The 27,939-nt window shown below is 51.6% G+C and overlaps 1 protein-coding gene across 1 annotated transcript in view; it reads right to left on the bottom strand.

Annotated features, from left to right (window-relative positions):
* Positions 1-2,177: 2,177 nt before the first annotated feature.
* Positions 2,178-27,939, bottom strand: part of LOC118848204 (phosphatidylinositol 3-kinase regulatory subunit gamma) — a 63,806-nt gene continuing 38,044 nt past the window's right edge. Inside the window, exons 2-10 of the mRNA XM_036757017.1 lie at positions 22,200-22,311; positions 20,716-20,814; positions 16,471-16,651; positions 15,819-15,944; positions 11,134-11,276; positions 8,875-9,051; positions 8,417-8,491; positions 7,837-8,007; positions 2,178-6,448 (exon numbers count right to left, since the gene is read on the bottom strand). Coding sequence (XP_036612912.1) covers positions 6,250-6,448; positions 7,837-8,007; positions 8,417-8,491; positions 8,875-9,051; positions 11,134-11,276; positions 15,819-15,944; positions 16,471-16,651; positions 20,716-20,814; positions 22,200-22,311 — 1,283 coding nt within the window. The 3' untranslated portion in view covers positions 2,178-6,249. The remainder of the gene's footprint in view (positions 6,449-7,836; positions 8,008-8,416; positions 8,492-8,874; positions 9,052-11,133; positions 11,277-15,818; positions 15,945-16,470; positions 16,652-20,715; positions 20,815-22,199; positions 22,312-27,939) is intronic.

The following is a 27,939-nucleotide window of genomic DNA, read 5'->3' as shown; positions in this document are numbered from 1 at the left end:
AGTGCTTTGACCTCCTGAGCAACAGTTATCTTTGGATCCTAGTCCATTCACCCCACCTGTGTCCTCTCCCTTTCAGCTTGGTATCTTGTGGGCTTGAGACTGGGACAGACAAGAAGAGATTGTGTGTGGGCAGACGTGCGAGCTATGTATGCCTTGTACGCGGGTGTATAGGCCCATTGGAGTGCCCAGATCAGCAGAGGCCCCAGGTGGGGCCAGGGGGCCGATGGGAGAGAGGTTGGGGAGAAGGAGGCTTCTCTAGAGTTGGGAACATGTAACCTGTTGGTCCTGATATGCTTGGACAGAGCCCAGGGTAGATGCCACAGGGACGGTGCCAAGCCATGGCCCCTAACCTCAGAGAACTCCTAGTCTGAAGGGGGTGACCATGGATAGTCAGGACTTCTTGGAGGTGGCACGATGCAGCTGTGTAAACAAAGGAGTGGGAAAGGGATACAAGGCTTGTGTTGGCCTGTTGGTGCCTGATCTTGAGGAGGCCTCCGTTTGGGCCTTTTGTGGTTGTTCAGTCATTTCAGTTGTGTCTGACTAACCCCATTTGGGATTTTCTTGGCAAAGATACTGGAATGGTTTGCTGTTTTCTTCTCTAGCTCATTTTTACAGATGAGGAAAGTGAGGCAAACAGGGTTAAATGACTTGCCCAGGGTCACACAGCTATTAAGTGTCTGAGGCTGGATTTGAACTTAGATTTTCCTGACTTCAGGCCCAGTGCTCTATCCACTGAGCCACTTGGCTGTTTGGAGCTGGTGGATGGCAATCGTGTCCCAAAGCTCCGCCTCTGGGACAGACTTCTATTGTTCCTCCACAACTCCACCTGAGGTCCCTCAAGTCTCTCCTATCACTCATGGTCAGGGAGAAAGGATGAAGCCTAGCCCGGGGCAAAGCCCTTCCCCACTGTGGGTCTCAGTTTCCCCATCTAGAACAGTTAAAGACTATTAGTCATAAGTTGCAGACTATTAGAATTTATTATAAAGGGAGATCGTGACATATTCTGCAGGTTCCTTCCAGTTCAGACATTCTGGAATCAGAGGTCATCCAGTGGAACCCATAACATTAACAGCAATCTCTTTTATTTCTTCCCCATCCTGAGGCTGGGTTATCCAGCCTCAGTCTGAGCACCTTTATATGGGGAGAGCTCACTACTTCCTAACGAATTTGGGAAATCTCTAATTAGCAGGAAGTTTTTCCTGAGGTCCAGCCTTAATCCGTCTGACAGCTTCCCCCACTGCCTTTGGCCTCCTTTCCCTTTGTGGTACCCCCCACCTCCCCCTCACCACGAGAATCAGTGAAAAACAGTTGAAAGTCTCTGAGGGAAGGGAGTGGGGGCTGTGCTGCCAGCAGTTTTCCCCAAAGTCAAGGGTTTTACTCCCCCCCCCCCAAAAAAAAACCTCCTATATCTTATTTTAATGATTTGGGGCAAATAGTTGTCCCAACCCATGGCCAAACCTCTGCTTTCTCTTGTGGTCACTAATTGTCCTCAGCAGGGAACCGGTGAACCCTTGTGCCTCTCCCCACAAGCAGTGCTGCCCCCTTCTTGATGCCGTAATTCTTGTTTCCTTTGCTATTGGCCTCCCCTATCATTTTCCGGAGGTAAAAACTCCTCCACCTCAGCCTCTGTTTGAGGAATGGCAACTCTCTTTACCCCATTCTGGGGCACCCAACATTCAGTCTCAAAGGGCCCCTTTGCCCACCCCCAGGATCTAGCAGAACACAGGAGTGGGGACTGTGTGTGTGAGCCTAAGGGATTCTTCTTCTGATTGTTAGGAGAGGCTGAAGTCTGAGTCATGATCCTGCCTGCCTGTTGCCTGAAGTAGCCCACTGGAAAGTTTCAAGAGGGGAGGGAGTCCTCATCTGAGCCTGGATATAGGAGGGGAGGCAGCTGTCTGATGTCTCTTCCTAAGGCTCTCCTCAGCCTCTTGGAAAGCCTGAATCACAGCTCCCCTACAGCCAGATCCCAGTATCTCAGCCCAGCCATCACTGTGGGGCAGGGGCACCCATCAAGAGCCCTTTGCTTTCTCCAGAGACCACCATGTCAATGGGGTGGGGTGGGGGTGAGGGTGTGGAAAGGGGAGAAATGGAGTGTTCCACTTTGCCCTTTTACCTGGGGCTCTCAGAGGAGAATCTGTCTACACCTGTGGGCCCACCACACCACATCACACAGGGAATGTGCTTTATTGCAACTGTTTATTGCATTTTAACCTGGAGCAAATTGGCCCAAAGGCCAAAGGGCACCTCCCCTGGCCGTCGCGACACGCACACGTGGGGACAAGTACAACTGTCACGATCGGTCTAGCAGCTACGCACGCACAGCAGGAGTTGTCCACGCACACTAACATATGACTGACTGGTTTCCTTGTGAAGCAGTTGGGCTTTTTCCTTTTCACATTAACTACATGAATTTCTCTTGACTACATCAAAGAAGACAGAAGAGGTTTTACACAAGTAACAACAGGGAGACAGAGCGCTGGAGTCACATGCTGGAATTCACCCAGGCAAACGACAGTTCTAGTGGGGAGCGAGGGAGGGAGGGAGGGAAAGAGGAAGGGAAGGAGGCCCCTCCCCTCCCCCCTCCCTCCTGGGGGCCAGGAGGGCTGAGGCAGGGCAGCCCAGTTCCATCTGTGCACAGCCTACCTTCGGAGACAGGCTGGGGTGGGGTCTTCCGGTGGGAAAAGGAGCCAGTGCTGTGGTAGAGACTGAGTCTAGCAGTGGGCTGGTCCTGGGCTAACCACCACAGACCAGAGGTGGGGAACAGGATATACAGCCACCCTGACCCTGACTGGGCTCATCACCAGGGCCTCTGCACTTTCTCTGGGCCTTTGGCGCCCAGCCAATGCTACCTTGCTTGGCTGGCACTGATCTGGGCATATCTGCATGTCCTCAGCTCCCCCATGGCCCCTTTTGGGTCACTGCCACTGCTGGCTGGCCCTGCCATAGTCACCAGGAGAAGCTGGAGATCCCTTCATCCTCATCCAGGCCATCCTCAGCAGCTTGGAGAGCTCGAACCAGGCACCCACAAGGTCATTCCTCTTTCTGAAAGAAGCTTCCTGCAGCTTGGCCTTCCCACTGAGGTCTCAAGGACCTCTCTCCTCTCCCACGCCAGGCAGCTCCAAGCACCAGGCCCAATACACTTTGGCCCCACAGGGTTAGCAGCAAGAAGCCAAGCTCCCAAACCACCCCATTCCCAGAAGAGAACAGCAACAATCATCCTGGAGGCAAAACATGTTTGGGGGCTGATGTGCTGTCTGCAGTTGAGAAAAGCCAGGCTGGGGTCCCCTGACAGACAGACGTTAGCCCTGCTCATCCCACAGCTGTCCCAAAGCTGGACTCAACCACTGAATTCACCCTTGCTACTGCTTGAGTGACTCCCATTCTTCTCTCCTCCCTCAGGTGGCCCAGTGCCCCCAGTGGCACAAGACAATGGGCATCAGCCAACTCTCGCTGGTAAAGCTGTGCCTCCAATCTTCCTCCACCCCTGCTGCCAGGGAATCCTTTCAGATGTTTGTCAGGAGCCGGTGCACAAGGAGATGCTGAGAATCCCCAACCCCGTCAGCCAAGTGAGGGGTCAGACCCCAGACCAGGCCCACAGCTCTTCTTTCTTAGGGGCTTTCTAAGAGGGCACTGTCTTGGGGCTTATGTTGGGGCCAGTTTCCCCATCTCACACTTGTTCCCTGAAGGCACAGATGCAAGATGCCACGCAGGCAGGCTGGTGAGGACCCCATGCCAAGGAGTCTTCTGGTAGCCCCTTCACCATCTTGCTGATTGAGGATGCACATGGAGCCTGGGCCTGGAAGCTCAGTGGGCAGCCAGGAGGAGGATCTGCCTCCTGAGAGTTCCCCCAGAGAGGGTTCTAACAACATAGCCTAGAACATTTCTAAGCTGTGCTCCCTTTGCTCCTGGCCTTTTCTCCTCTCAGCCACACTGCCACTGCAAACTGCCACCTTTACCTTTTAAAGGCTTCCTTGTCTGTAACATGGGCCACAGGGTCTTGGCTGAATCAGGTACAGTTACGAGAAAAGCACAGATAAAGCACATGGAAGATTGAAGACTTCTTCCTACTCCCCCAAAACAGTGTTCTTCTGTGGCACCCATGCTCCCCCAAAGTCAGTGCCTCCTGCAGCATCCATACCCTGGGAGCCATGAACTAGGTTTGGCTAAAGGTCCCTTGGTCAGGAAACCAAACCACTACTGTCTGTGGCTTTTGGGCTGGTCCTAAAGGCAGCTGTCTTTGTTCCCAGACCTGGGAAAGCAGGTAAGAATGAGTGTGGAGTGACCTCCCTTACCCCCAGCCTGTGGGCTGAAATCTTATGTAAAAGAGGGCTGTGAGAAACCAAATTTATTTGTTTTTTTGGCGGGGGCAGTTTGCATGTGGTCCCAACCACAAAAATTAGAAATGAGATTAAAAATTGTACTCCTAAATGCTTTGCAGCTCACCAAGTATTTCCTTCAAAGGATGAAGGTTGTGAAACACTGCTGGGCAATGCCACCTGAGAACCCGGGGCCAAGGCCTCCCTCCAAACTCCTCAGAAGCAGACACTTCAGGGCCTGCTGAGCAGGTGGGGAATCTAGTGTGTTGTGCTGCCCAGGCCTGGGTAGGTCCTCCCCAGGGGAGGCTCTGCCCTGCCCGGATGCACCAAGGGACAAGGGGGACCTGGGGGCCAGAGGATCCCACAACAAAGTAAATTGATTATGGCGAGGGGAGTAGAGAAAGGGAGGCAGCCAGGGGCAAGCAAAGGGCTTAGCTGGGCCCAGGAAGGGGGCAAGTGCATAGGGTCCCCCTGCAGGGCTCTGTAGGAAAAAGATTCCCTAATGTCTCATGGTCTTTGGGCTGAGGACCAGGCCAAGGACAGACTAGAGGCTCCCTCCAGCACTTGGCCAGGCCCACGAAATGATAGGCAGGGAAAGGAGGGGATGAGCAAACCAGACAGATCCTCCATTCTTTCCCAGTGGCTGTGTCTTCCAAGGAGAGAGACTTTGCCAAGCAGGCTGGTCTGGGAGTGTGGATCTACATGGTGTCTGTTCCAAGGCCTAGGATCTCCGTTTGGAAGGATCAGGTTTTCACTTGGAGTTGCCGCTTCCACCGAGGTGGCATTTTGGAGGTTCTGGGGAGATGCTAAACGGTCGGGCGGCTCTGCAGGTGTTTGGTCTTTTCCAGACACCAGGAAGCACAACATTGCACTGTCTTTACACATACAAGAGTTACAGGGATTTCAGATGGGGAATTCTTCATGTGCCAAGACCCCAGGAGGGGCTCAGGGGTCCCTGGGGAAGCCCAAAGCTCCCTGGGAACTTGGCAGGTCCAGGAGCTCAGTGCCAAACCCCAGGGCTCTCAAATACCCACATACACTTTCCCATTTCCTTTTCTTTCTTTCAAGTTTTGGTGTGGAAAGGAACACTGGCCCAGGCTGGTGCCCTTAGGGACTCTGGGAGCAGGGCTCCATTCTGTCCTAGTGATGAAGTTTCCTGGAGGGAGAGCCTGTCTGCAGTGCTGCTGTTGCTGGGGCTTGCTTTACCCTTGGTACAAAAGCAAGCCACAGTGCTTGGAGGATTCCTTTGTAGGGTTTCTGATATTTGAAAAAGGAACAAAAGGTTCCACATTTTCCTTTGGTCAGCTCACTCTCTCAATTCCTTCTGCTAGCAGCAGCAGCAGCAGCAGCGGCTTGTGTTTGGCTAAGAGCCCCCACTGGTGGCGGCAGTGTCAGCTCTGCCTCCCCCTGGGCTCTGAAGTGGAAGGAGAAGACAGAACCCTCTTTCCTCTCTGGGCAGAGGCTCTGTGCCTGTCACCCCCCAACCCACCCCCAACTGAGCCTGGCTCTGTGAAGGTGCCTGGCTAGAAGTAAAACACCAAGGAGACATGGACACGCACACACACCCACAAAACCTGTGTTCTCCATCCAATGGGGTCTGTCTGCCTCCAGTTTCTCGAGCTCAGTTTATTCCCCTTTGGGAAAGCGCTCATCAGTGGTAACACAAAACAGCCAGCCAGCTCCCTGCCTAGAGCTCAGAGAGCTCACACAGGCAGGCGTCAGTGTCCTGGTGGAAGGTGGCCCTGACCCCTGGCCGGCCGGCCCCCAGGCCCCTCTGCTTCACATTCACAGAATCACTTCTTGTGCAAAACAAGCAGTCTAAGTAGAAAGAATGCCCTTGTCACCCTCCTCCTCATCGTCGTCCTGCTGATAAAAACCTCAGAAAAGCCCACGGCTCCTTGGCCGTGGCCCTGGCCGCACTCCCAGCCTGCGTCTATCTGCAGTGGGAGGGCAGCTGTGCGTAGACTGGGTGGGCCAGCCGGACATTGAGCGAGTCGTTGTGCTGGACCAGGGACGTGTGCTGGTAGTGCAGAACCAGCTCCTTCAGGCTGCCATACAGGTTGTAGGGCTCCGCAAAGCCATAGCCACGGGCCGTGCTGTAGATCACACAGTGCTTCACGTCCCCATCCGCCCTGCAACCCAGACAGGAGAGAGGCAGTGGTGAGGGGAGGAGAGGATCAGGGGGCCCCCCACCAAGGAGCTCCCAGCTAAAGAGCCCCCTCCAAAGCTCAATGGCAGAGAAATGGAACCCCTGAAGGCAAGGAGGGGGTTGGACGCTCCATTTTATGGATGAGGACACTGAGGCTCCTAAGATCCTTAACCAAAGCTGTGTGACCAGGAGGTAGAGGCCTGGCAGCTGGGTTGTCTGACTGCTGGCTGGCTACTTGGCTCACTGAACTACACTGCTAAGAGAGACCATTTCAATTATCATGCTCAGTAAAGATTTTAACCCACCTGACGCTGAGGCCCACTGGGAAGGTGCAGCAGGAGAGAGGCTTTGGGAAGCCAGTGTGAGTGGCCCACAGAGCCAGCAGCTACAGAAGGGCCGGGACCACCCAAGGCTGGACTTAAGGGAAGGACAGGAACCTCTGGATGCTGCCTGCCTGCCTGCTGTCCCCCAAGCAGCCTGTGGTAGGAGGACAGAGGCTCCGGGGGAGCGGTGAGGACAACTTGGGCCACCTGTGCCCTGTACCTGCCCTGGCTCAGGGACCCAGTGCCTAGGGAAAAGGACACCTCTGGCCTGCATTTCCTGGACAGCTGCCAAAGTGAGCTGACCCTGGGCCAGAGGTGGCCAGAGCACATGGGTGGTGGAGGCTGGGCCTCTGAAGGCTTCCCTGACTCCTCCTTGGCACCATCCCTTCCACTATCTCCAGAGATGGGCAAGCATGGCAAGTGAATGTAGTCTGTCCCTGCAGCTGAGCTGGGTGTGGACGCTGCTTCTTCCCGGCTTCTCTCAATCCTGAATCTGGGTGGGAGGCAGTAGGGCCTGCTCTGTGGGCCCTAGGCTTCTGCCTTCTGTGGGAAGGACAACCAAGATGGACCAGCTCCTGGCACCAAGACTGGCCAAGGGAGCGGCTTCCTGACTGCAGCAAGAAGGACTCATTCACTGGGCCCAGACCTGGGATTTTCCTCATGAAGTAGGAACAACTGCATCTACACTAACTAGTCCAAACCTCCCCTCTCTGAGCCTCAGCTTCCCCATTTGCAAAATGAAGACTTGGATGATGTAAGTGGTCGATAAGGGCCCATGATCTCTGCTCTTGTCTCTCTCACATCTAGAAATGCAGAGCCAAAGCTCAGCTGGGGCCATACAAGGATCAAAGGCTCCTGCCCATTCCCCACCATGACTCTGCTCTGCCTGCCCCCGGCCGATGCTGGGGAGGCCAGGGCCTTGGAGGGGAGCAGCTGAGGCAGAGACCCTAAAAGTCCCCCTGCCCCAGTGCCCAGGCTTGGGGCCCTCTGCAGGGCCTTCAAACCCAGCTAGCTGCCAGCTCAGATGGCAACAGGCTAAGAGACTCACACCACAGAGCAGGCATAGCATCCTTTCTTGCTACTCTCGCGAATTAAAAAGGCTCCATCGGGCTTCCCATGGAGCAGGTCCTCTGCTTGGAGTCGATTGAGATCCCCGACAAACCATGTTTTCTCATCATAATGTGGCAGATTTTCATCTTCCTCATTCATAAAATAGGTCCTATGAAGGAGATGGGAAAATGCAACCCCATCAGGCAGGCAGGGCGTGCCCGCTGGCCCAGAGCCCTGCCCAGGCGGCCCTGCTGAGGGGGCACTGCCCAGGTGGCCCTGTGCTGCCCACGAGGCCCTGCTGAAGGGGTGCTGCCCAGGCGGCCCTGTGCTGCCCATGAGGCCCTGCTGAGGGGGCACTGCCCAGGTGGCCCTGCCAGGGGGCCTTGCTGACAGGGCACTGCCCAGGTGGCCCTGCCGAGAGGACACTGGTGAGGGGGCCCTGCCCAGGCAGCCCTGCCCAGCCTCTGTAGCCACAGCACAGCCCAGGCAGAGCCACGAGCTCCTGTCCCAGGCGGGGCCCCTTGCCCGCATGCTAGGCCAGGGTCCTCCCCTCCAGTGAGAACCCGATGGGCACTTACTCATCAATGTGGTCGTTTTTGATTCCCAGCCAGTCATTCAGTCGTTTCTGTCTCACCCCTTTGTGACTGAGCCATCTGCAGGAGGGAGAAGAGACAGTGTCTAAAGACGGGCTCTGGCTCCTGTTTAGATGGTCTCACAGTCCGGTTCAGGCCCCTGGGCCCATGCTGTCCACCCCAAGCCCTGCCTCTGTTCAGACGGGACAGAAGGGTGGAGCCACATGGGCTGGAGAGTGTGCCTGACTAGCCCCCCTTTCCTGACCTTCCCACAGAAGCTCCTGGCTGCAGGTCCCCAGTGTCCCCAGTGGCCAGGACTCTCCCCTGCTGCCCAGCACCCATTTCTCCTGCTTCCAGGAACCACAGAAGCAGCTGAGCCTTCTACTTCAGCTCTAGCCACACTCCTCTGATGGCCCATGGGAGCCTAGGATTGGCTCCCACCCAGGGAGGTCCCAGACACTTACACTAGGTACTGGTCACGAATCTTGCGCAGCTGAATCAGGTCGGGTTTGATGCTGTTCATTTTTTTGTCAGTTTCTCGGTTATCCAAAGCTTGCTTCTTCAAATCCTGCTCCAAGCGCATTTTGCTGTCATGAATCTCACCCAGACGTGATTTCAGTTTCTCATAATTCATCATTATCCTGGGAAAACAGGGGGTGTGTTATGGACAGAGGAGTGGGTAGGAGAGTTGGGGGTGCCCAGTGGGTGGGGACTGTGCCATGGCTATTCCAAGGACACCCTATTAGAGCCTCAATGGAAAGGCTGCAGGGGCCCTGGGAGCAACCTTGCTTCTCACCCAGGATGAAGACTCCTCATGCCTGTTTTCATCACCGCCAGCCCCGAAGGGCCCAGGATGGTGCCGAGCCCAGCCAATCTGATCTATTCCAACTAATGCTTGTTAAGTGCCTACTGTGTGCCAGGCTAGTAGGTGCTGAGGATGCAAAGAAAGGTGCCAACAAAGTTTTTTGCCCTTTTGCCCTCGCACCCCACTGCCACCTTTTCTCATGCCTCAGCTCCCCTTGTCTCTATGCTCCTGGTGCCCGACAAACAGGGGGCGCTGGCTAACTGTCTGCTTCCCTTTTCTTACCAAAGGTCTGCAGGTGCTCCTGTGCCCCCTCAAGCTGCCACCCCCCCAAGTTTTATTACTGCCTTTTCAGAGAACCTTTCATGGTGACAAAGAAATTAATTTCAGCACAGCTGGCAGTGACTGATGGTGTGTATGGATGCAGGAGGAGGGAGGATGAGAGGGAGAGAGAGGAAGGAGGAAGGGGGGAGGGAAGTGAGGGGGAAGGAGAGAGAGAGGAAGGAGGAGGGATTCACCAAGACTTCTGAGACTGGCCTTTGGGAGCAAAAATGTACATTCTTGTCGCCATGATGGCATGAGCTTCCTGTGTTCTGGATCAGTTCAGACAAGTCTTCCCACGTCCCACTCATGGACCACAAGCCACAGCCCCATGACAGCTTGGCGCCGGCTGTGTGCTGGGGGCAGGGTGCTGGGTGTGGTTTCAACAGAGCTGTGGGTTTGACTCTGGCCTCTGACACTGACTGAGCTGAGTCACCTGTAGGTCACATCCCTCTCTGAGCCTCAGTTTCCCATCTGTAGAATGGAGAGGATCATGCCTGCAGGACTGTCCTTCCAGGCTTCTTGGGAAGCTCTGAGGAGAGGATGTCTGAAATGTGCTCTGCAGACTTTGCAAATGTCCATCACTATCGTTATTATTTCTAGGCCTCTGCCATCACAGAAAGTGTCAGTCGCCATAAATGTTCTGGTGCATATGGACCTTTCCCTCTGTCCTTGACCTCTGGCAGTGGGAGGCCATCGGCATCTCTGGCCGATGGAGAGGCCTCACACCTTATTCCAACTTTGTTCCAGAAAGCTTCCACCTCCCCCACGTCCCCTTCCTTTCCTGACACATTTCTTGTGGTAGTCCATGCCTGTGGTCTATAGCTCTAAAATGCCCCCCAGCCCAGCCCTCTCCCTCCAGGGAAGATGGTCCCTGGCCTCTGCTCCAAGGACTCTCCCGAGGTCATCAGGAACTCCCCCTCCTTTGCTGGGCCTTTCCCAGCCTCCTCCCTGGCTGACCCCTCGCTGTTGCTCTTTAGGCCCGGCCTCTGGTTTAATTCAAACCTTCTACGTGCTGGGTGCTGAAGCTACAGAAACACAAACCAACCAGTCCCTGCTCTCAAGGAGTGGACAGCCTGCTTTGACCCAAGGTCTAGTCCACTTACTAGAATCCAGAGGACCCAATGCCATCGCTCCAAGCCCTCCCAGCCAAGCCGTATCCCTCCCTTGTCTGCTTCCCTGACCTGGTCACTGACATCACTGTCCAACCTGGGAGTTGTCCCTGACTCACCCTCATCTCCCTCTAATCAGCTGATCGCCAAGGTCTGTCAATACCCTTCTCTCCATTTCCAGGTCACCTCCAGGTGCCTGGGCACCCAGGCCCTCCATGACTGTGTGTGCTACCACCAAGACACCTCCTCCAGCATCGGAGCCTCTTGTCTCCTTTGCCTACACCCTCTACAATCCAGTCCCACCTTGGCTGGCCTCCCTCTTCCTCCCTCTCCTAAGCCTGACTGACAGCTCCTCAGAATTCACCAGTGCAACCTCCCTGAGGGAAGCAGCCTTTAGGCAGACCCTCCTAATGCCTCCATCTGGGTGGGGCCAAGGGTGGCACTGGCCACAGGCCCGAGGGTGCTCACCAGGCCAAGAGGACACTCACCGCTCAATCTCCTTTTCATTCCCCTCTCTCCGAAACCGCTCAATGTAGTCTTTGCTTTGGCGCTCCTGGGTCTGGCACTGCTCCTCAAAGATCTTAATTGTTTCATTAAAAGCTTCGATTGCTGTCCTCTTCATCTGAATTTCCTATAAGGGGAAAAGGAAGAAAATGGAATATGTTTGGTGGGTAAGAGCAGGGCCCTGCCTGCCCCGTGCTGGGGGCTTCTCACACATCTTCAGATAATAACAATGATAATACATTTACATCTCCTAAAGGTTTACAGATCACTTTACCTATACTATGTCCTCTGATCTTCACAACAACTGGGAGGTAAATGCTCTTACTAACCCCATTATACAGATGAGAAAGCTGAGGCTAAGAAAGGTTAAAGGTCCCACAGCTATTAAGTGTCTGAGGCGAGTTTCAAGCCTAGATCCACCTGACTGCCTAAGGGGACAATCTGACCTCGGTCTGCAAACCGAGCCTGCTCTGTGGTCAGCTGGGATTATTTGTGGTGCTTGAGGGGAGAGATGGAGAAGTAACTAAGGGCAAGAGGAAGAGGGAGAAAGGAGGTTCCCCCAAAAGCCATGGAGATCAGGCCTTAAACGCAAAGTTACAGAGGGGGCTTGGTCTGGAGCCTCTGCGGGGCTGTGCTACCCCGCCCCGGCTTTTGTTTTGGATGTGTATGTGTGCGTGTATGCGTGTATGTATGTATGTATGTATGTATGTATGTTTGTTTGTTTTATTCCAAACTTAACAAACACCCAATAAAATGGGCACTTCCATGTATGGAGCAGAACAGAAAAAGAAGAGTCCATTACTCCATTCTCAGTATCAGAAATTCCACCTGGAGCTTTCACAGCTGTTCTGTGTGTCTGTGCTCCTCTCTGGTCTTCCTTATCGCAGTATTTAAGAAGATGGCTCTCGAGGAGTTTGGCCCCCGGCTCCCGGGCCCCTCTCTGTCCCCACCCCGTCCTCACAGCCCCTCAGACATATCCTCCCCTTGTCCCAGGCCTCTCAACTCCCACCACCTGCCCTTCACCTCCATGGTGGCCCCACACAGAGCTGGGCACGTCCCGCACTCTGGAAGTCACTCACACCTGGTCCACCTCCACAGTCCATCCTCTTGAAATTCCTTCTCTGCCCACGCTGCCACCGTCCTCCTCCCATGCGCCAGTCTTCCCGCCCCTTCCTGCTTCCTCTCCGTCACCAACCACCCAGTCTCTGGCCTCCTTGTCTCTTCTCCATTCACCCCTCTCCTCATCCCAACACCAGCCTTCTCTACATTCGCTCATGTGACACCAAGAGGCATCAGGGAAGTCCCAAAACCAAGTCAGTGAGCTTCCAAGCCGCTTTACCAAGCTACCTCCTCTGATGCCCCCAGCAGCTCTGATCACTTCCATCTTACAGATGAGGAAACCGAGTCCCCTCACCCTCCTTCTCCCAGCAGGGGACCTCCCCTCATATTCTACTGGGGAAAAAATGGAGACTTTTAGTCATGGGTTCCCTCTCCTCCCTAACTTCACGCTTCACCCTCCCCCAGGACCAAACCCCAGTGCCTCCACCTTTGCCAAGGGCTCAGAGGTGAAATGGATCTCTCTCCTCACAGGGGGCTCTTTCCCTTGCAAATGATGGTATCTCCTTGTTCTGACTTTCACCCTCTCCCATCCGCCTGCTCCTTCCTTGCTTTCTTCAGACTTGTTCCAATGTCCCCCATCCTCGAAAACCTTGACCTCAGCTCCCTCCAAGTCAGCGTCTGGGTGGCTGTCTACACTTCCTCCCGCCCCCTCCCTTCTTTACCTGGCAGGCCGGCTGCCATCCCCACTGCTGGCCAGTAACTAACTGCCCTCCCTAAGGAGCTGATCCTCTCTCTGTCGATGGGTCCAACGGCCTTTTCTCAGTCCCCATTCTTATGACGTCTTTGCAGTTTCGGACACTGTGGACGCCCTTCCCTCCTCGCTGGGTTGTCAGGACATTACTTTCTCCCGATTCTTTTCCCTCCTGTTGGATGGAACTTTCTTTTCCTTTATAGGATGCCATTAGACTCCTAAGTGTGGTTGTACCCCAAGGCTGCCCTGGACCCTACTTCCCTTCTCTCTCTACTCTCTCCCTCTTGGTGATCTCATCAACTGCCATAGGCTTGACCATCGTCTCTATGCGGATGACTCCCAGATGGCTGGAGCCAGCTCTCCTGCGCCCCTGCCTCACAATGCTTGCTGGCCTGCCAGTCACCTTCACCTGGATATCCCCAAGGCATACATCTCCCCCTCTCCTCCCCAAGTAGCTATTCCCAATGGAGAGGAATGGCCTACCACCCTTCCAGTCACCCAGACTGTCATCCTAAATTCTACCCTCTTCCTCACCCTCCACATCCAGTAAATGGCCATTTCTTGTTTAATCTGCCTCCTTCCCGTGGCTCTCTGTCCTCTACAACCACCCTGGTCCCCACCTGCATGACCTCTGTCCCAGACTACTGCCGTCCCCTCCTGACTGGTCTTCCTGCCTCCAGCTCCCCCCTCTCCAATCCATTTACCTCAAGATGCTCTGGGGGCGCTCCTTCACCTCTCCCTGGGGCAGATGGATGGCTCCAGATGCCTTGGGCACCCCTTGACAGGTGACCAGCCCCTCTTCCTGTTAACACCCTTCATCCCTTTCTTCTCCACTGGAGCTGCCATCCCATCAATGAAGGAGCCTGTTCCCACCCATTCTACACTTGCTGTCTGGTGTCTTCATCCTGAGTTCTTTAGGCAGGCGTATTCCAGCGAGTGTTAGTACTGAAAAGCTGGGCTTTACTCTCATGGGAAGCCTGGGGTTCTTGATGGTAAAGCTATCCCCTGCCTTTCAGAGCTGGGCCCAGCTCACTGCTCATTCATACTGTCTGTCCCAGAGGAGCTCCATGGGGTGTCTGTCCATCTAGGACATTGAAATCTGATCAATAGATCTTTTTTTTTAATCCACTTGGTCTTTTCTGTGTGGATGGACATGCCAAATTCCTGTTGGTCACATTCCTAAATATGGTCTTCCTAGGGAGCGTCTTGGACAAATGGAGTCACATCTGTTTTGTGGGTGCCCCAAGTATCAGCTCTAATGCTCAGTGCCTTAATGGCACCACCTCATTGCTGCTGAATGTTGCCTGGACATCGCTATCAGACTCCCCAGGAAGGAAGGGCTGGGGGATGCCTGAAGCCTGGTCGGGAAGGCTGGCCTAAAACTTGGGCTCAAGTGAAGGATTGATTGAATAAACGACTCACTCATTTCCTGAAGGTTGGCTCCTATAACAGAGTGTGTGTGTGTGTGTGTGTGTGTGTGTGTGGCGGGGGTGGCAGGGTTATTAAAAAGAATCCTTTTTTCCTGGAAATTTAAGGCACAGCCCACTGGAGGGTCCCCCAGTTGGTGACCCCAGTGCTGACCCCCACTTAGGAGCCAGGCTATGGTATAATGAGTAAAAATGGCTTAGATCCGAGCATCAGTCACTATCTAAAGGAATAAGAAAATACACCTAGGGAACGTGTTTGAAAGCATTTTCTTGGATCTGTGCTTGTCCAGAAGTTTATAAAGCAATGCCCGCAAACAGTCCCAGGCGTCATAAAAATTCCTAGCATCTTCCACATACCAGGCTTCAACATGGGTCAAATAAAACCAAGTTGGCCCTAACTAGGAAAGAATAAAAAGGAACCAGGAAGCAAGAGGGGGCTGGGTCAGGCCAAAACATTAACTCTCTCTGCAACAGAGTGATCCGTCACCAAAGAAAAATGTACCTATTGGTGGCTTGGATTCAAATTACCAAATGTTAATTTAGAGGACACAGGAGGGCCGAAGGTCCCTGCCAAGGGGCTGTTGGCAGCTGAATGTTTTGGCCAGAGCTCTGGGACCTGAGGGTCATAACGTGCGTGCAGTCAGTCTGCTCAGCTGTAGAAAGGGGAAGACAAGCCGGGTGCTGTCTGTCTCCCATCAATGCTGTGCCTCTGATGTACCACACCACATGATTCTATTACTGTTGCTATCACTTCTGAGTCCCTGCCCGAGCCAGGACCTGCACACATCCCTCTCTCAGGCTCTCAGGGACTTGAGAGGAATCTGGTCCAACCCAAGGCCCAGAAAAGGGTATCCTTATGTTCCTGGGACCTGTCAAAGGAGGGGGCCAGATTCCCTGCCTCTGGGGTCTCTGCCAGCTTCCGAGCTGGGGCCTTCTACTGTCTAACAAGTGGATGTCCACCTTGCTCAAAGACCTCCATGAGGCACCCCTCCCCACCCCTCCTGGGCTCCAGAGGCAGCTACTTCCCTTGTGCGGAGCTTGCCCCTTGGGCCTAGATGTGCCTCAGGGCTTCCTCTGCTCAGCCCATCATGGCTTGCCCTCAGTCCTCCCATCTGCCATGTTGTGATCCTTCACAAATGGAAGGCAGGGACTGCATCACCCAGTGTCTCTTTCCTAGGCTTCTACCAGCCCTCCTATGACCTGGATTCCAGGCCCTTCTTCCCAGATCTGCTGCCTGGCCTGGGGACCTTCTTTGGCTTGTGAATGTCCTTTTAAAAGGCTGCTGCCCAGAGTGGGGTCTAAGCTTAAAAGGGACTGACAACTCAGGCAGACCCTGAACAAATGACTCATCTAGGACCCTGAGGACAGAGGGGCCTCACACCTCGAGGCTACGCAGAGGCTCTGCCGGGCGCTCCACGGGCCAGGGACCCACCTGGGAGGTCCTGGTGTACTCCTCATACAGCCGGTCATACTCTTTGCTCTTCTCTTGGTACTGGGAGTGGTATTCCTGCAGTTTGGTGCCAACGGCATCGATGTTGTCTTCTTTCACCAGCTGATCCTGCACAAAGGAAGGAGGTGATGCTGACAGTGTGACACACTGCTTCTTTCTGAACCCACAGTGGCAGAACTCCCCAATGACTCCTCACCTCACCTCCAGCCCTGAATGCTTACCCTTAAGAAGTCAACCAAACCCAACAGCCAACAACAGGCCACACGTGAAAGAGTGTGCCCTGTGTCCCCCTGCCCATGCCCATCCTGCATCCCCTGCTCATGCTTGTCCTGAGCCCCCCTGCCCGCGCCCGTCCTGCACCCCCTCTGCCCATGCCCATCCTGTTCCTCTGAATTCACATACGATTTGTCTGAGCACTGCAGCCCTCACATGTTCTAATTATTTTACATGGTCATCTCTGGTATCGTTTCTTTAACACTCACGTGTATCCTGTCACTTTAATTCAATCTCCATTCAACAAAGATGCTGAGAGCTTGCACTTGGCCCTCGATGCCATGTGTGTGGCCACACAGGGCTCAGGCACGCCCTTTGTGGTGACCCAGAAGTGGCCCAGGCGCCACCTGCACAGGCTCACCTGCTGGTACCTGGAGATGGGGTACATCAGCTTCACATCGAGCTTGGGGTTGTACTGGGCCAGAGACTCGTGGCGGTAGTGGTTGATCAGCTCCACCACCGAAGCGAAGGTCAGCGGGTCAGAGAAGCCATATTTGCCATCCCGATGATAAATCTTAATCAATTTATTATTGCCTCCCTTCCTGCAAAACATAGCGATACCCTCTTGTGTGAGCGGCCACACACAGAAGGAGGCCGGCCTCATACAATGAGTCACCCGGTCAGTCGGCCCACAGGTGGGAATGATGGGGAGGGCGGGAGGGCCGAGCCTCTGACTCCACCCCAGGGAGCCGATATGGAAAGTGGTCCATGAATCTCAGCTCATGTGGGGATCATCACGCCGCCGCCTTCCTACTTATCCGGTGGGCCTGTGCAGGTCACATCCCCTCCATGCCTTCCTACTCTGTAGGATCCTGTTCTCTCAAGAATTTGCCACAGGGCATCCAGCCCTCATGCTGGTGGCTTCTCCTGTTCTCCATCAGTCAGTCGGTCCACAAGCATTTATTAAACTCTTACTATGTGCCAGGCACTTTTCTAAATGCTAGAAATGCAAATATAAGCAAAAATGACAGTTCTTGCCCTCCAGGAGCTTCTGTTCTAATGAGGAAGATGAGACAAAAAAGGAATCTGGGGGGAGGCTGTTGGGAGCTGGGAAAGTCCAGAGAGTCAGGAAGAGTTGGGAGACAGGTGACCGTGGATGACCCGGGCACTCCCTCCTGGACTGGAAGAGGCCATGAGTGTGGAGACATCCCTAGGGGGAGAAGGCCCCGGGCTCCTGGATGCTCAGGAGCATTTTTGTCCCTGTTATCCCCAAGGGCTGGCATGTAGTAGGAGCAGAATCAATAGGTGAAAAGGTAGGCCTTTCAGAGAGAAGCTTCTGGGCATTAAGAGCTTTTGGTCATTTCCTCAAAATAATCTAACCCATTCTCCTCCCCTACTTCAATTCTAGGGCAGCTCACTGTCCATTTGCAGTATCTGTCCATACTCATATACTAGCACTAAAGATGGTCCATCCAATAGCATATCATGGTCTGGACAATTAGCACTTGTCATCCACTTGGTTTTTCCTTTGTGGATGGTCAAGCTGAACTCTTTGGAATGATCATGAAGTAGGAATCCTGCAACTGGCAAAGTGTCACTGCAGATCCCCCTGCCCCCCCGGGAATCCTTCAACCCTTTGGTCTCCTTGGACAGTACGATGTCAGTGGCAAAACTCCTGGGTGAGCATCCATTCTTCTGTTTCGTGCCATAACTGCTATTAATAATCAGAGGCTTGTGTTTGTAATAAAGTTCTCTCTTATGTTGCATCTTTCAAAGAGTCCTGGGGCAGGGTGAGGACAAGACAAGAAGGCTCCGTGGGGTCCTCCACAGAGGACTCAAAATGTGACCTGAGGTGCCCTTGCCAGACAATTGAGGGCATGCTTGGGTATGCTTGTTAATTAAGCGCCCAGAATGACGAAGATCAGGGTAGTTAATTCTGCTCACTGTCATTATCTTGTCACAGACGTGCTAAGAGTGCCCAGAAACGACTGTTTAAACCACTAACACACGTGGGCAATTCTCCTGTCATTTAACTCCTTCCCTAGTTGGGGCTTTTGAAGTTTCATATACATTTGACTGGTGTTAGATCACCTTTACTTAGGAGTCAGATTTAAATTTATAGGACAATGTCTAGCCACAGCTAAATGTGGTGATCGGAGGCCTGCTGAGCTCCTGCTACAACAGCCTCTGAGGTGCCTGAAGACTCAGCCATCTCCATTGGGCTCCATTTTTAATTTTAATGTTTGAAGAAGCAGGGGAAGGACGTCCCAACACAGCTTCTGGTGGGCATGCCCCAGTGAACCGAGAGCAGCTGTGCCACTTGTTAGCTGTGTGACCAAGGACTTAATCCTAAAGGCAATGGGGAGCCACTGAAACTTCATGAGGGGAATAGTGGCATAGTCAGACCTGCTCTATTCTGTGGCTGGTGTTTGTCTTTGGGTTCTGTTTCCCTCCACCCAGGCTGCTGAAGCTCCATGAGGGCAGGCACTGGGAAGGAACTCGGGCCACGTTAAGAGAAGCCTCTGATTGCCGGATAAGGAAGGCAATGGTGCCTCTCCCCTGGCCTGGTCAGACATTGCCTGGAGAGCATCCCTTAGGATGGACATTGACCAGCTGGAGGGGCCTCAAGGCCCTCCTGCATGAGGCAGAGCTGAAGGGCCTTGAGGAGAGAAGCCTGGCTTGGGCCAGGAGAACCAGTGGTGCTGTGAGAGCAGGGTGGACCTGGCTGGATCACAGAGGGCAGAGCTAGAAACAATGGACAAGAGTCACAGATAGACAGGCGAGAAGGCTGCCTCCAGGTATGGGGAGTTCCCAGAAGGCCATTGCATGGAGGCTGGAATGGGCTGGACTAGATGCCATGGAGGACCCGTCCATCTCTGAGATTCTGTGAATGTCAGAGATTTCATCTTTCTCCCCCAGCACCTAGTATAGTACTCTGCACACAGCTGGTGTTTAATAAGTGCTTATGAAACTGAACTAGTTCTTTGTGTCACAACTAAGAAACAGTCTTTCAATACTGTCTGCAGTGACACCTCTATACGGGTCCCCAGTCCCCAAGGTGCAGTGAGGGGAACTTCCTGCTCCCACCAAGAGGCAAAGTGCACTAAGGTATAACAAGGTTAGGCCCTCGCCAAGGCGGCCACCGTAGGGGCAGAGGTGAAGACCACTAGCACACCTGGTTGGCCTCATCAGAGGACCTGCAACTGACCCAGTTTACTGTCAGGAAAGAGAAAGAGTCTGTCCTTCCTGGTGCTTTCAAGACTGCACAAAGCAACCCCCCCACCTCCGGCTTCCCTTTGTGCTCCTTGAAGAGCCCGATCCTGAAGCCAGAGGAAGCCCTGCCATTGTCTGGCCCACAAGAGGAGAGCACAGGAAGAAGCAGGGGTGGAACCGAGGGAAGGCTGCGGACTGGGGGGCTGGGGAACAGGCCACAGCTGTGCTCCAGGAGAGGTGGCAGTGTCACGTGCACCCACTTGCTGCCTTTGGCTGCTGTAGAGGGGCCATAGAGATGCTGCAGCCAGGAAGGAAATAAGGAGGACGATTGGAGTAAAACATGGAGGCCCCAACGGGCAGACCTTTCTTCAGACTTTCCTCTGCAGAATCTTTCAGCCCCTAAGCCCCTAACAAATGTCTGTAAGTTGTTTTGTAATTGGAATGGCACCTTCACCACAGGCCACGCTGATCTTCTCCCCAGCACCGGTGCTGACTGTTGGTTCTGCCCAGGGCCACTTCCCACAGAGTGAGTCACAGCCTTCGGGCTGGAAGGGGCCTTGGAGGGAGGGCACTCCTCTTCTCTGAAATCTCAGGGCATTCTGTTTCTTATTAGTAAGGGGATATATCAGAGGTGAGCTGCTGGCTCCTCTGCTAAGGAGGAGTGATCTGAGCCATACCTGGAGTGCCAAGATCATCACAGTAGTGACTCAGGGAGGCAGTGTAGCCTAGTGGATGGAGAGCTGGCCTCACCATCAGAGAGACTTGGGGCTGCTGCTTGGCACCTCTGTAGAGGGATGACCCTCCCCAACAGCTGCTGGGCCTCGCCTGCTGTCCCCCAGAGATCACAAATAGTCAGAAAGAGCTTCCTGAGAGCAGGGAAAGGCTCCACTTTTTATCTGGTCCCTGGCATCTAGCCCAGTGTTTGGCATGTGGTTGGTGCTTAATAAATGCCTTTCCATCCCATCCCATCCTGGCTGTGTGACGCTGGCCAAGTCACCTCCCTTTCTAGCACCCAGGCAAGTCTTTAAGACAGAGCAGCTGCCGACTTGCATCAGTAGAGGGAGTCAGGAGTTCACGAGCCCTGTCCATGCTGTCTAAAAGCTCCAGCTAACATTTCCCTGCACTCCAGGGTGTGCAGAGCAGTCTGCACCTAGCTCTTGTCCTTGGTCCTGGGTAAGAGGCCCCATGGGCACCAATCTCAGCCACATTTTACAGGAGACAGGAGCCCAGGGGAAGGAGGTGCTCTGGCAGAGACACTGATGGGAAGGTGAGGGCAAAGCTTGATGGCAGAGGGGGCCAATTAGTGCCTACCATCCCACCAGCACAAGGCACCCACCAGGACCTGGAGGCTATGTGAGGAAACATGGATGGGCCCCACTCTCTTCACCAGAAAGGTCACCATGCAGCCCCCTTCCCACCCACAGGCAAAGAAGACAGAGTGCTCCCAACTCACCGCAGAGTCAGAGTGTAGTCTCCCTGCACCTTGGTGGATGCATCACGCACCAAGAAAGTGCCATCGGGCATGTCGCGTAGTTTGTCATTGACCTCTTCCCTGGAGAAAAAGGGCAGCAAAGATAGAGGGAACAGGAAGTCAATCCCAGCCAGTGAGAAGCAGGCGGATCTAAGGGGTGGCCCAAGGTGACAGAAGCAGGGCCTGAAGAAGGCACTCTTGGCCTGGTGGCTCCTCATCTCATGGGCATCCTCATTGACACCGATCCACCCCCCCCCCCCAGGATTATCTCTGTTTCTTTTTGCTCTGTTGTATAACCCAAGGGCAGACTATATGCCCTTTAAACTGGCTCAGATTTCAGAAGCCTGGGATGTGGGGGGCCATTGTTTCTCTGTAGCCTTTGGGGCTTTCTCAGACAGGTCTGAACTTGCACAGCCACCCAAGAACCAGCAGCCATCCTCAGCAACCTGGAACAGCTGGGGTGGTGGCATCTTGGAAGCCAAGGAAGACTCAGAGTCCAGAGTGGTGGGAGGCCTGGGGCTGAGTGAGGTTTGCCTTTTAGCTCAGGGGTTTAAAGATCAGGCTCCTTTTCTCAGAAGCTGGGCAGGGTAGGACAGGAAGGTGTCAGAGTCCCAACAGGATAATCACCTGATCTTAGGGAAGCCACCATGTTTGTAACCAAGACCTGCCTGTCTTACAGGGAGAGGAAGACAAGGAAAAATCCCTTTCATCAGGCTAGGACATTGGACCCAGTTTGAGAAGATGAAGGTCAACAGGGAGAAATGTAACATTTTACACTTAGGTTTTAAAAAAAATCAGCTTTCCAAGGACAAGATGGGAGAGGCAGGCTTAGATAGCAGACTGTCTGAGAAAGGTCTGGAGTTTCAACGGTGGGCTCTTCCTCCCTGGGGGTCTATAGGCACAGTATGGGCTGGGCTGGACGGCCACATCTGAGATCCTCTGACTCAGTCATCTCTTTCCACAGATGTGAGCATTGTCAGAACCAAACCAAACCAAAGTCGACCTTGCTCTTATCCTGAGATGTACAAGCAAAGCCTTGGAGAGATCTGAGCACTGGAGTTTTATGTCCGCGATCCCCGGAAGCTTGGAGTCCTCCTTTGATGTGAAAGACACGGCAGCAAACAACAAATAGCTGTGGGCCACGTCACCCCACCCCCCTCCACTCTGCTCAAAGACAAGGTTTGCTGGGAGGAGCTGCTTCCAACTAAGGTGGCCTCAGAGAGTCCCTCGTCACTGCAGAAAAGAGTCCAGGCCTTCTGAGACCCAAGAAGCTCTTATAAGGGCAGCTTTGGCCAATGGGGTGAACCCTAAATTCTGAACGTGAACTCCCAGAAGCCCCCACGCAGCTCGGGCACTGCCACCATCTTGGAGAAGCCAAGAGCCCCCTGGGACACCTTGGGATCCAATGCCCATCTTCCAAAGGGAGAAGAGGTAACACGACTTTGGTGCCAGGTACTTCTGCTCACCTTGAGATGTCTCCCCAGTACCACTCTGCGTCAGGAAGGGAAAAACCCGAGCTGTCCTTCATCCCATTGGCACCGGCTTGAGTCAAGGATTTGGGTGGCTTTGGCGGAAGAGCTAGGAGAGAAGAAAGAGAAAGGATTTAAGGGCCATACTCTGTTTGCTGCTGGCTCTTGATTTCCCTCACCTCGGGTGAGCCCATCAACCAATACATGTGAAAAACCAGGTGCTCAACATAGAATCTACAGATGCATGAGCCTCGGAAAGGCCCACTCACCCCGGGGCAGGGGCTCCTCCAGGCCCCTCCAGGGCAGCCTCACCCTCTTTTTGGGACAGTCCTAGTCTTTAGGCAGTATTCCTGTTATTGAAATGAAGTCTGTATCTCTGCAAGTTCAAATGTCACGCCCCACCCTGCCTGGACCTCTGTCTTGTGGGGCAGAGTAAAATAAGTCTGTCTCTCTTCCACTCTGCGCATTAGCCCGTCTCCAAATCCCTGCAGACGGCCACCCTATGGGTCCCTCTTCTTGTGACTGGTAGTCACACGCCATGGTTTTCTACCTACTGTCTGTTCCACAGACCTGGCCATACCTCCTTGTTTAGACCACACATGGCATGGCACGGACCATACTGGCCAAAATGACATTGGCATTTAGAACTATTTTGTCATGCTGCTAACTCCTGCTGAACTTCCAGGCCACTAGGATCTCCAGGTCTTCTTCATACAAAGTATTATTCTAAGGACCTTCTCCGCCTTTCTGGACCTCGGGCTATTTAATGCCAAATGGGGAAAAAGAAGCACCCTAGAATTCAGCTGGGGGATAAGGAATGATTTGGGAGTAACTAATTTTCTCCTCCCTAAAAACAGAGTTTTAACTCTACCAGAGCAGATGTTGGTCTTTCAAACACTGTTGGCTAGAATCCCCCTGAAACCACAGGTCCCTAAAATGGGCAAGATTCTTGGCAAATGCCCCATGGCAACTCAGATGTTACCCACAAACAAAATGCACACTGCAATTGTCAAGACATTTTAAGAAGCAGCAACTTCCTAAAACCTGAATTTTTCAATCTACTCCTCCAAGAGAGTGAGTGCTTTTTTCATCTGAGTTCTAACCAGAGAATTCTCTTTCAGCCTTTGAGCTGGAAGGTTCCTGTTGAAGACTCACTTGGGCCTGGAGAGTCTCTGCCTCTGCAACACACCTGATGAATGGCCAGAACTTAGGCCTGCCACCTCCCAGAGCAGCCCATCCCACTGTGAGGGTGAGGAAGAGCTTCTGTAGCCTGTCCCCATCTCTCCTTGGTCTCCCCTTGGGGAAGGTTCCTCCTGTCCTGCTAGTCCTACAATACACCCGCCTCTCTTCCAGGCTCAGCTGGTAGATACCTCCTACAGAAGGTTTCCTGACTGACCCACTGTTAGTCCCCCAACTCTCCCAGGCTCCCAGCTGTCTCCCCTCCAGCAAGTCAATTGATTAGCTAGCACCTGAGTCCTGGTTTGTTTCTTTGACACTAGGAGGCTGGTCAACTGGTGATAAACATTTTTTAGTCATGGAAACCAATGAAAAGAAGACAAAGTGGCTCTCATTTCTGTGCATCCCCTTCTGCTTCTGAAGAGGGTCAAGAGGGCTAAAAACAACACAGCTTTTAGACTATCCACAAACTTAACTATCAAACTAAGTGTAAGATCCTTTCCCAAGGACCGAGTGGAAATATTGCTGGAGGACGTGGATCCTATCAATGATGACATTTTTGTTGTAAATGAATTTAGAAGGACATTGAAACTCAATGGAAGGATGCCTCACAGGTGGATCTTGGAAAGGCAAAGAAAGGAGTTGGGGGGATGGGTCACAGAAAATACTATTTTATGGGTCATCATATGTTGTAGTACTAATGATAAGTATTTGCAAAAAGTCCACCATGAAAATACTTATAACTTATGAGCCAACACTGGTTACCAAGGACAAAGTAGTCCAGAAATTCTACAGGAACTTGATGATTTCATGCAAATGTGGTAAAAGGAAAAGATGGGAAGAAACATGGGAAAGTGTGTCCCAAGAGATAGAAATGAGGGAGGCCCCAAACTGGCAGCTTCCTCACCGCTGGACCATGAATGCATTCTAAAAGATTAATAGGCCCTGGACCTTGTAAGCACCAAACACAGTGACATAGAATACTTCGTAAAAGACAGGAAAATATTTACTATGGACATCAAAGTTATCCCTCAGCCAGCTATCTGTGCATAGTCAGGCTGCTGACTCAGCAGAACTAAGATTAAAAAAATTTTAAATAAACAAGAATAGTCATGAGAAAGGATATGGTGTTCAATTAAGAAGCCTTATCTCTGAATTATTTCAACAAGTGATTGAAAATAAAAATTGGGAAATGGACAACAGAAATGAAACTGACACTGACTGTCATAATTTCATCTGGAGTTAAACCCATGTAAATTAATGACAACAGCAAGGAAGCCAAAAGATCTCAGAAAGCACCATCTACAGCAAACATCTGCCTCACTTGCCAAAGGGAGAGATGTCTGCCCAAGGCAATGTCAGGTTAGAACAAACCCGTCTGGATGATTATGAGTAGTATTAGTGCATAAAGTAGAGAGGAGAAGTGGAGGGGGCTTACAGAAGACATAACTAGAGATGAGCAGCTCATGTGAAGATGAGGACCAAAAATGAACATTGCACAGCAGGCAACGGGAAGGTGCATGGAGAGAGGAGCTGGCTGAAAGCCAGAGCCAGGAGGAGTTCCGTGGGAGAAAGGAGGAAACAAAACATAGGAGAGGAAGAGAAATGGGCCGGTCACGTGGCAAGAGCAAGGGAGCCCCTGTGGAAGCAGGAGGGCTCGACACCTACCGTCAAGAAGTTTTGAGAAGACAAGGACAAGCGATGGACAGCATGAATGGACTGTGAACTGTACTGTTCAAGGGAATGCATGAGACCACAGATCCACCTGAGTATTCCCAAGCAACAGAAACCCACTTTGTTTTTATAGAACAAACAAGTGTTGCTATGAATATTTTGGATTTTCTTTCTTTCTGAATTTTGGACTTCACACCAGATAAAATGAGCATTACTATCTACAAAACAGAAAAGAAAAAGACTGTGTACAAAACCACAAGTCTCTATTATATAAAGCCTGCTTTTCCTTTTAAGTATCTAATAATTTTAACATGTCTCTTTCAAAGCCGTCCTGCATGTTTCTTCTAGCATTCCTTGATTTCCAACGTGCATTTAAAATGCTTCAATGAGCCTCTTGTCTTGTTTTTATTGGGGAGGGGGACAACAACCTCATTGGTAAGTCTTTTCTTTTCCCCAAGCCCCTCCCATTGAAAAAAAAAGGAGGGGGGAGAACCCTTGTAGCAAATATGCATTGGTGAGCAAAAACAAATCACTATGTTGGCCATGTTAAAAAATAAAAGTATGCCTTATTTTGCCTCCAGAGTCTTCTATGACAGGAAAAAGATAGTGTACCTTTGTTATCAGTGCTCCTGAGTAATGGTTTGAAAAAAAAAAGATTTGGATTGATAGCTTTTTAAAAATTATAGTGCCTAAATTTCTCTCATATCTCACCCCCTTCTGTTCCTGAAGAGCCATTCCTTACAGCAAAGATTGTTGTTTAAGGAAACGGGGGGGGGGGGATCAGCAAAACCAGTGAGCACATAAAAAAAAAGGAATCTGATGTTTTATGCCATGTTCCACATCCATGGAGTCCCATATCTACAAAGGAGCAGGAGTTGGTGTTTTTTTTCCATCTCCTCTTTGGGGCCAAATTTGTGATAATTGTGGTTGCTGTTCTGTTTGCATTACTGTAGTCATTATGGATGCTGTGGTCCGGGCTTTGCTCACTTCATTCTGCATCCATTCATGTAAATCTTTCCATGCTTTTCCGTATTCCTCGTCATATTTATAATTTCTTACCACACTACAATGTTTCACTTAACTTCATGTGCCACCATCTGTTTCAACACTCCCCGGACGATGGACATTCACTTTGTTTCCAGTTCTTTGCTACCACAGAAAGTGCTGATGGGAATATTTTAGTGTCTATGCCATCTTACCTTCTGTCTTTGATCCCCTTGGGGCACATGCTTAGCTGTGGGGTCTCTGGGTCAAAGGGGACAGACATCATATCTATTTTATTTTCATAATTACAAGCTGCTTTTCAGGATGATCAGACCAATTCACAGCTCCACCAAAAATGCATTGGTGGAACTATCTCTCTACAATTCCCCCAACTTTAACTATTTCCATCTTTGGTAATTTTTACCAATTTGCTGGGCATGAAGTGAAACCTCAGGGCTGTTTTGATTTGCATTTCTCTTGTCATTAGTGATTTGGAGCATTCTCTCATTTGTTTGTGAATACTCTGTAATTCTTCCTTTGAGAACTATTTATATGCTCTAACCACTCTCAATTGGGGAATGGTTTTTGATCTTGTATAGGTTGGTTTTTTTTTTTTTTACAATATTGTTGTCATTGTATAAGTTGTTCTCGTTCTGCCCTCTTCCTTCTGCATCAGTTCATACAAATCTTCCTGGAGTCCGTAAGCCTGTCCCTTTTATCATTTTTTATGGCACAATAATATTCTATCACATTCATATACAATAATTTGGCCAGCCACCCCTTTACTTTCTCGTTCTTAGCTACAACAAAAGGAGCTTCCATAAATACTTTTGTACCTATAAGTCTTTGATCTCTTGGGGGTATGGCTCCTCTCAGCTCCGCTTCTGACTTCCCAGACTTTGCCACCCTGCCTCAGCTGCCTCTTATCCTGGAACCACACCCCTTTGTGATTACCTCCCCTCCCCCTTTTGCGTGTAGTCTTCCCTCATTAGACGGTAAACTCCTTGAAGGCAGGAACTCTCTTTTTGCTTGTATTTATTTATGTCCTCAGCTCTTTGCACAGTTCCTGGCACATATTAAGGGTTTAATGAATGCTTGTTGCCTGCCTGTCTCTAGGCCCAGGCAGAGGCAGCCCTGGGTTTACTGACTTTGGGGACACAGATCCAAATTACTGCCCAGAATGGCTGGTCCAATATATAGTTCCATCAACAGTGCATTAGGGGGTGTCTGTCTTCACCCAGCTGCTTGTAACATTGATTTTTTTCCTGACTTTTATTTTTGCTAATTTGATAAGAACAAAGTAAAATCTCAGAGCTATTTTAGCTTCTATTTCTTTTATTATTAGGGATTTGTGGCATTTTTCTCATGGTTATTGATGTTTTGCATTTCTCCTTCTGAAAATTCTGTGTCTGCATGTTGGCCATTTAGCTCCTTATGAATGGCACTCAGTCTACAAGACCCCGGACAGGCGGATCAAGGGTAAATATTGTGAACTCTGACCAAGCATCTTGGGGGCCGTAATTTCACTGTCACGTAGGCACTGACTCCTGAAGCCTTTCTGCCTTACTTTGTACCCATTTCACTAAAACATTAAGTCTCTTGAATGTTTTTTGGTTTTGCATCCTCCCTACTTCACCACAGGCAAATGCTTTTGCTTGTTGAACTGTACTGAATCTAGGGCTTTCAGAGATATCTGTTTTTCATAGATATCAAGTTTTTCAACTCACTTGGCATTGATATGGTTTCTGCAAAATATCTTAATTGCATATAATTGAAGTTGCCTATTTTATCTTTCACAATCACCTCTAGCTCTTCTTTGGTTAAAACATTCTCTTCCCACAGTTATGAAGTGCTTATTTCCATTCTCTTCTAACTTTTAAAAAGTGATGAGACAGCCTTTTAT

Source organism: Trichosurus vulpecula, chromosome 4 (genome assembly GCF_011100635.1).
Source record: "Trichosurus vulpecula isolate mTriVul1 chromosome 4, mTriVul1.pri, whole genome shotgun sequence".
Taxonomy (NCBI): Eukaryota; Metazoa; Chordata; class Mammalia; order Diprotodontia; family Phalangeridae; genus Trichosurus; species Trichosurus vulpecula.
This window is presented reverse-complemented; position numbering and strand designations above follow the sequence as displayed.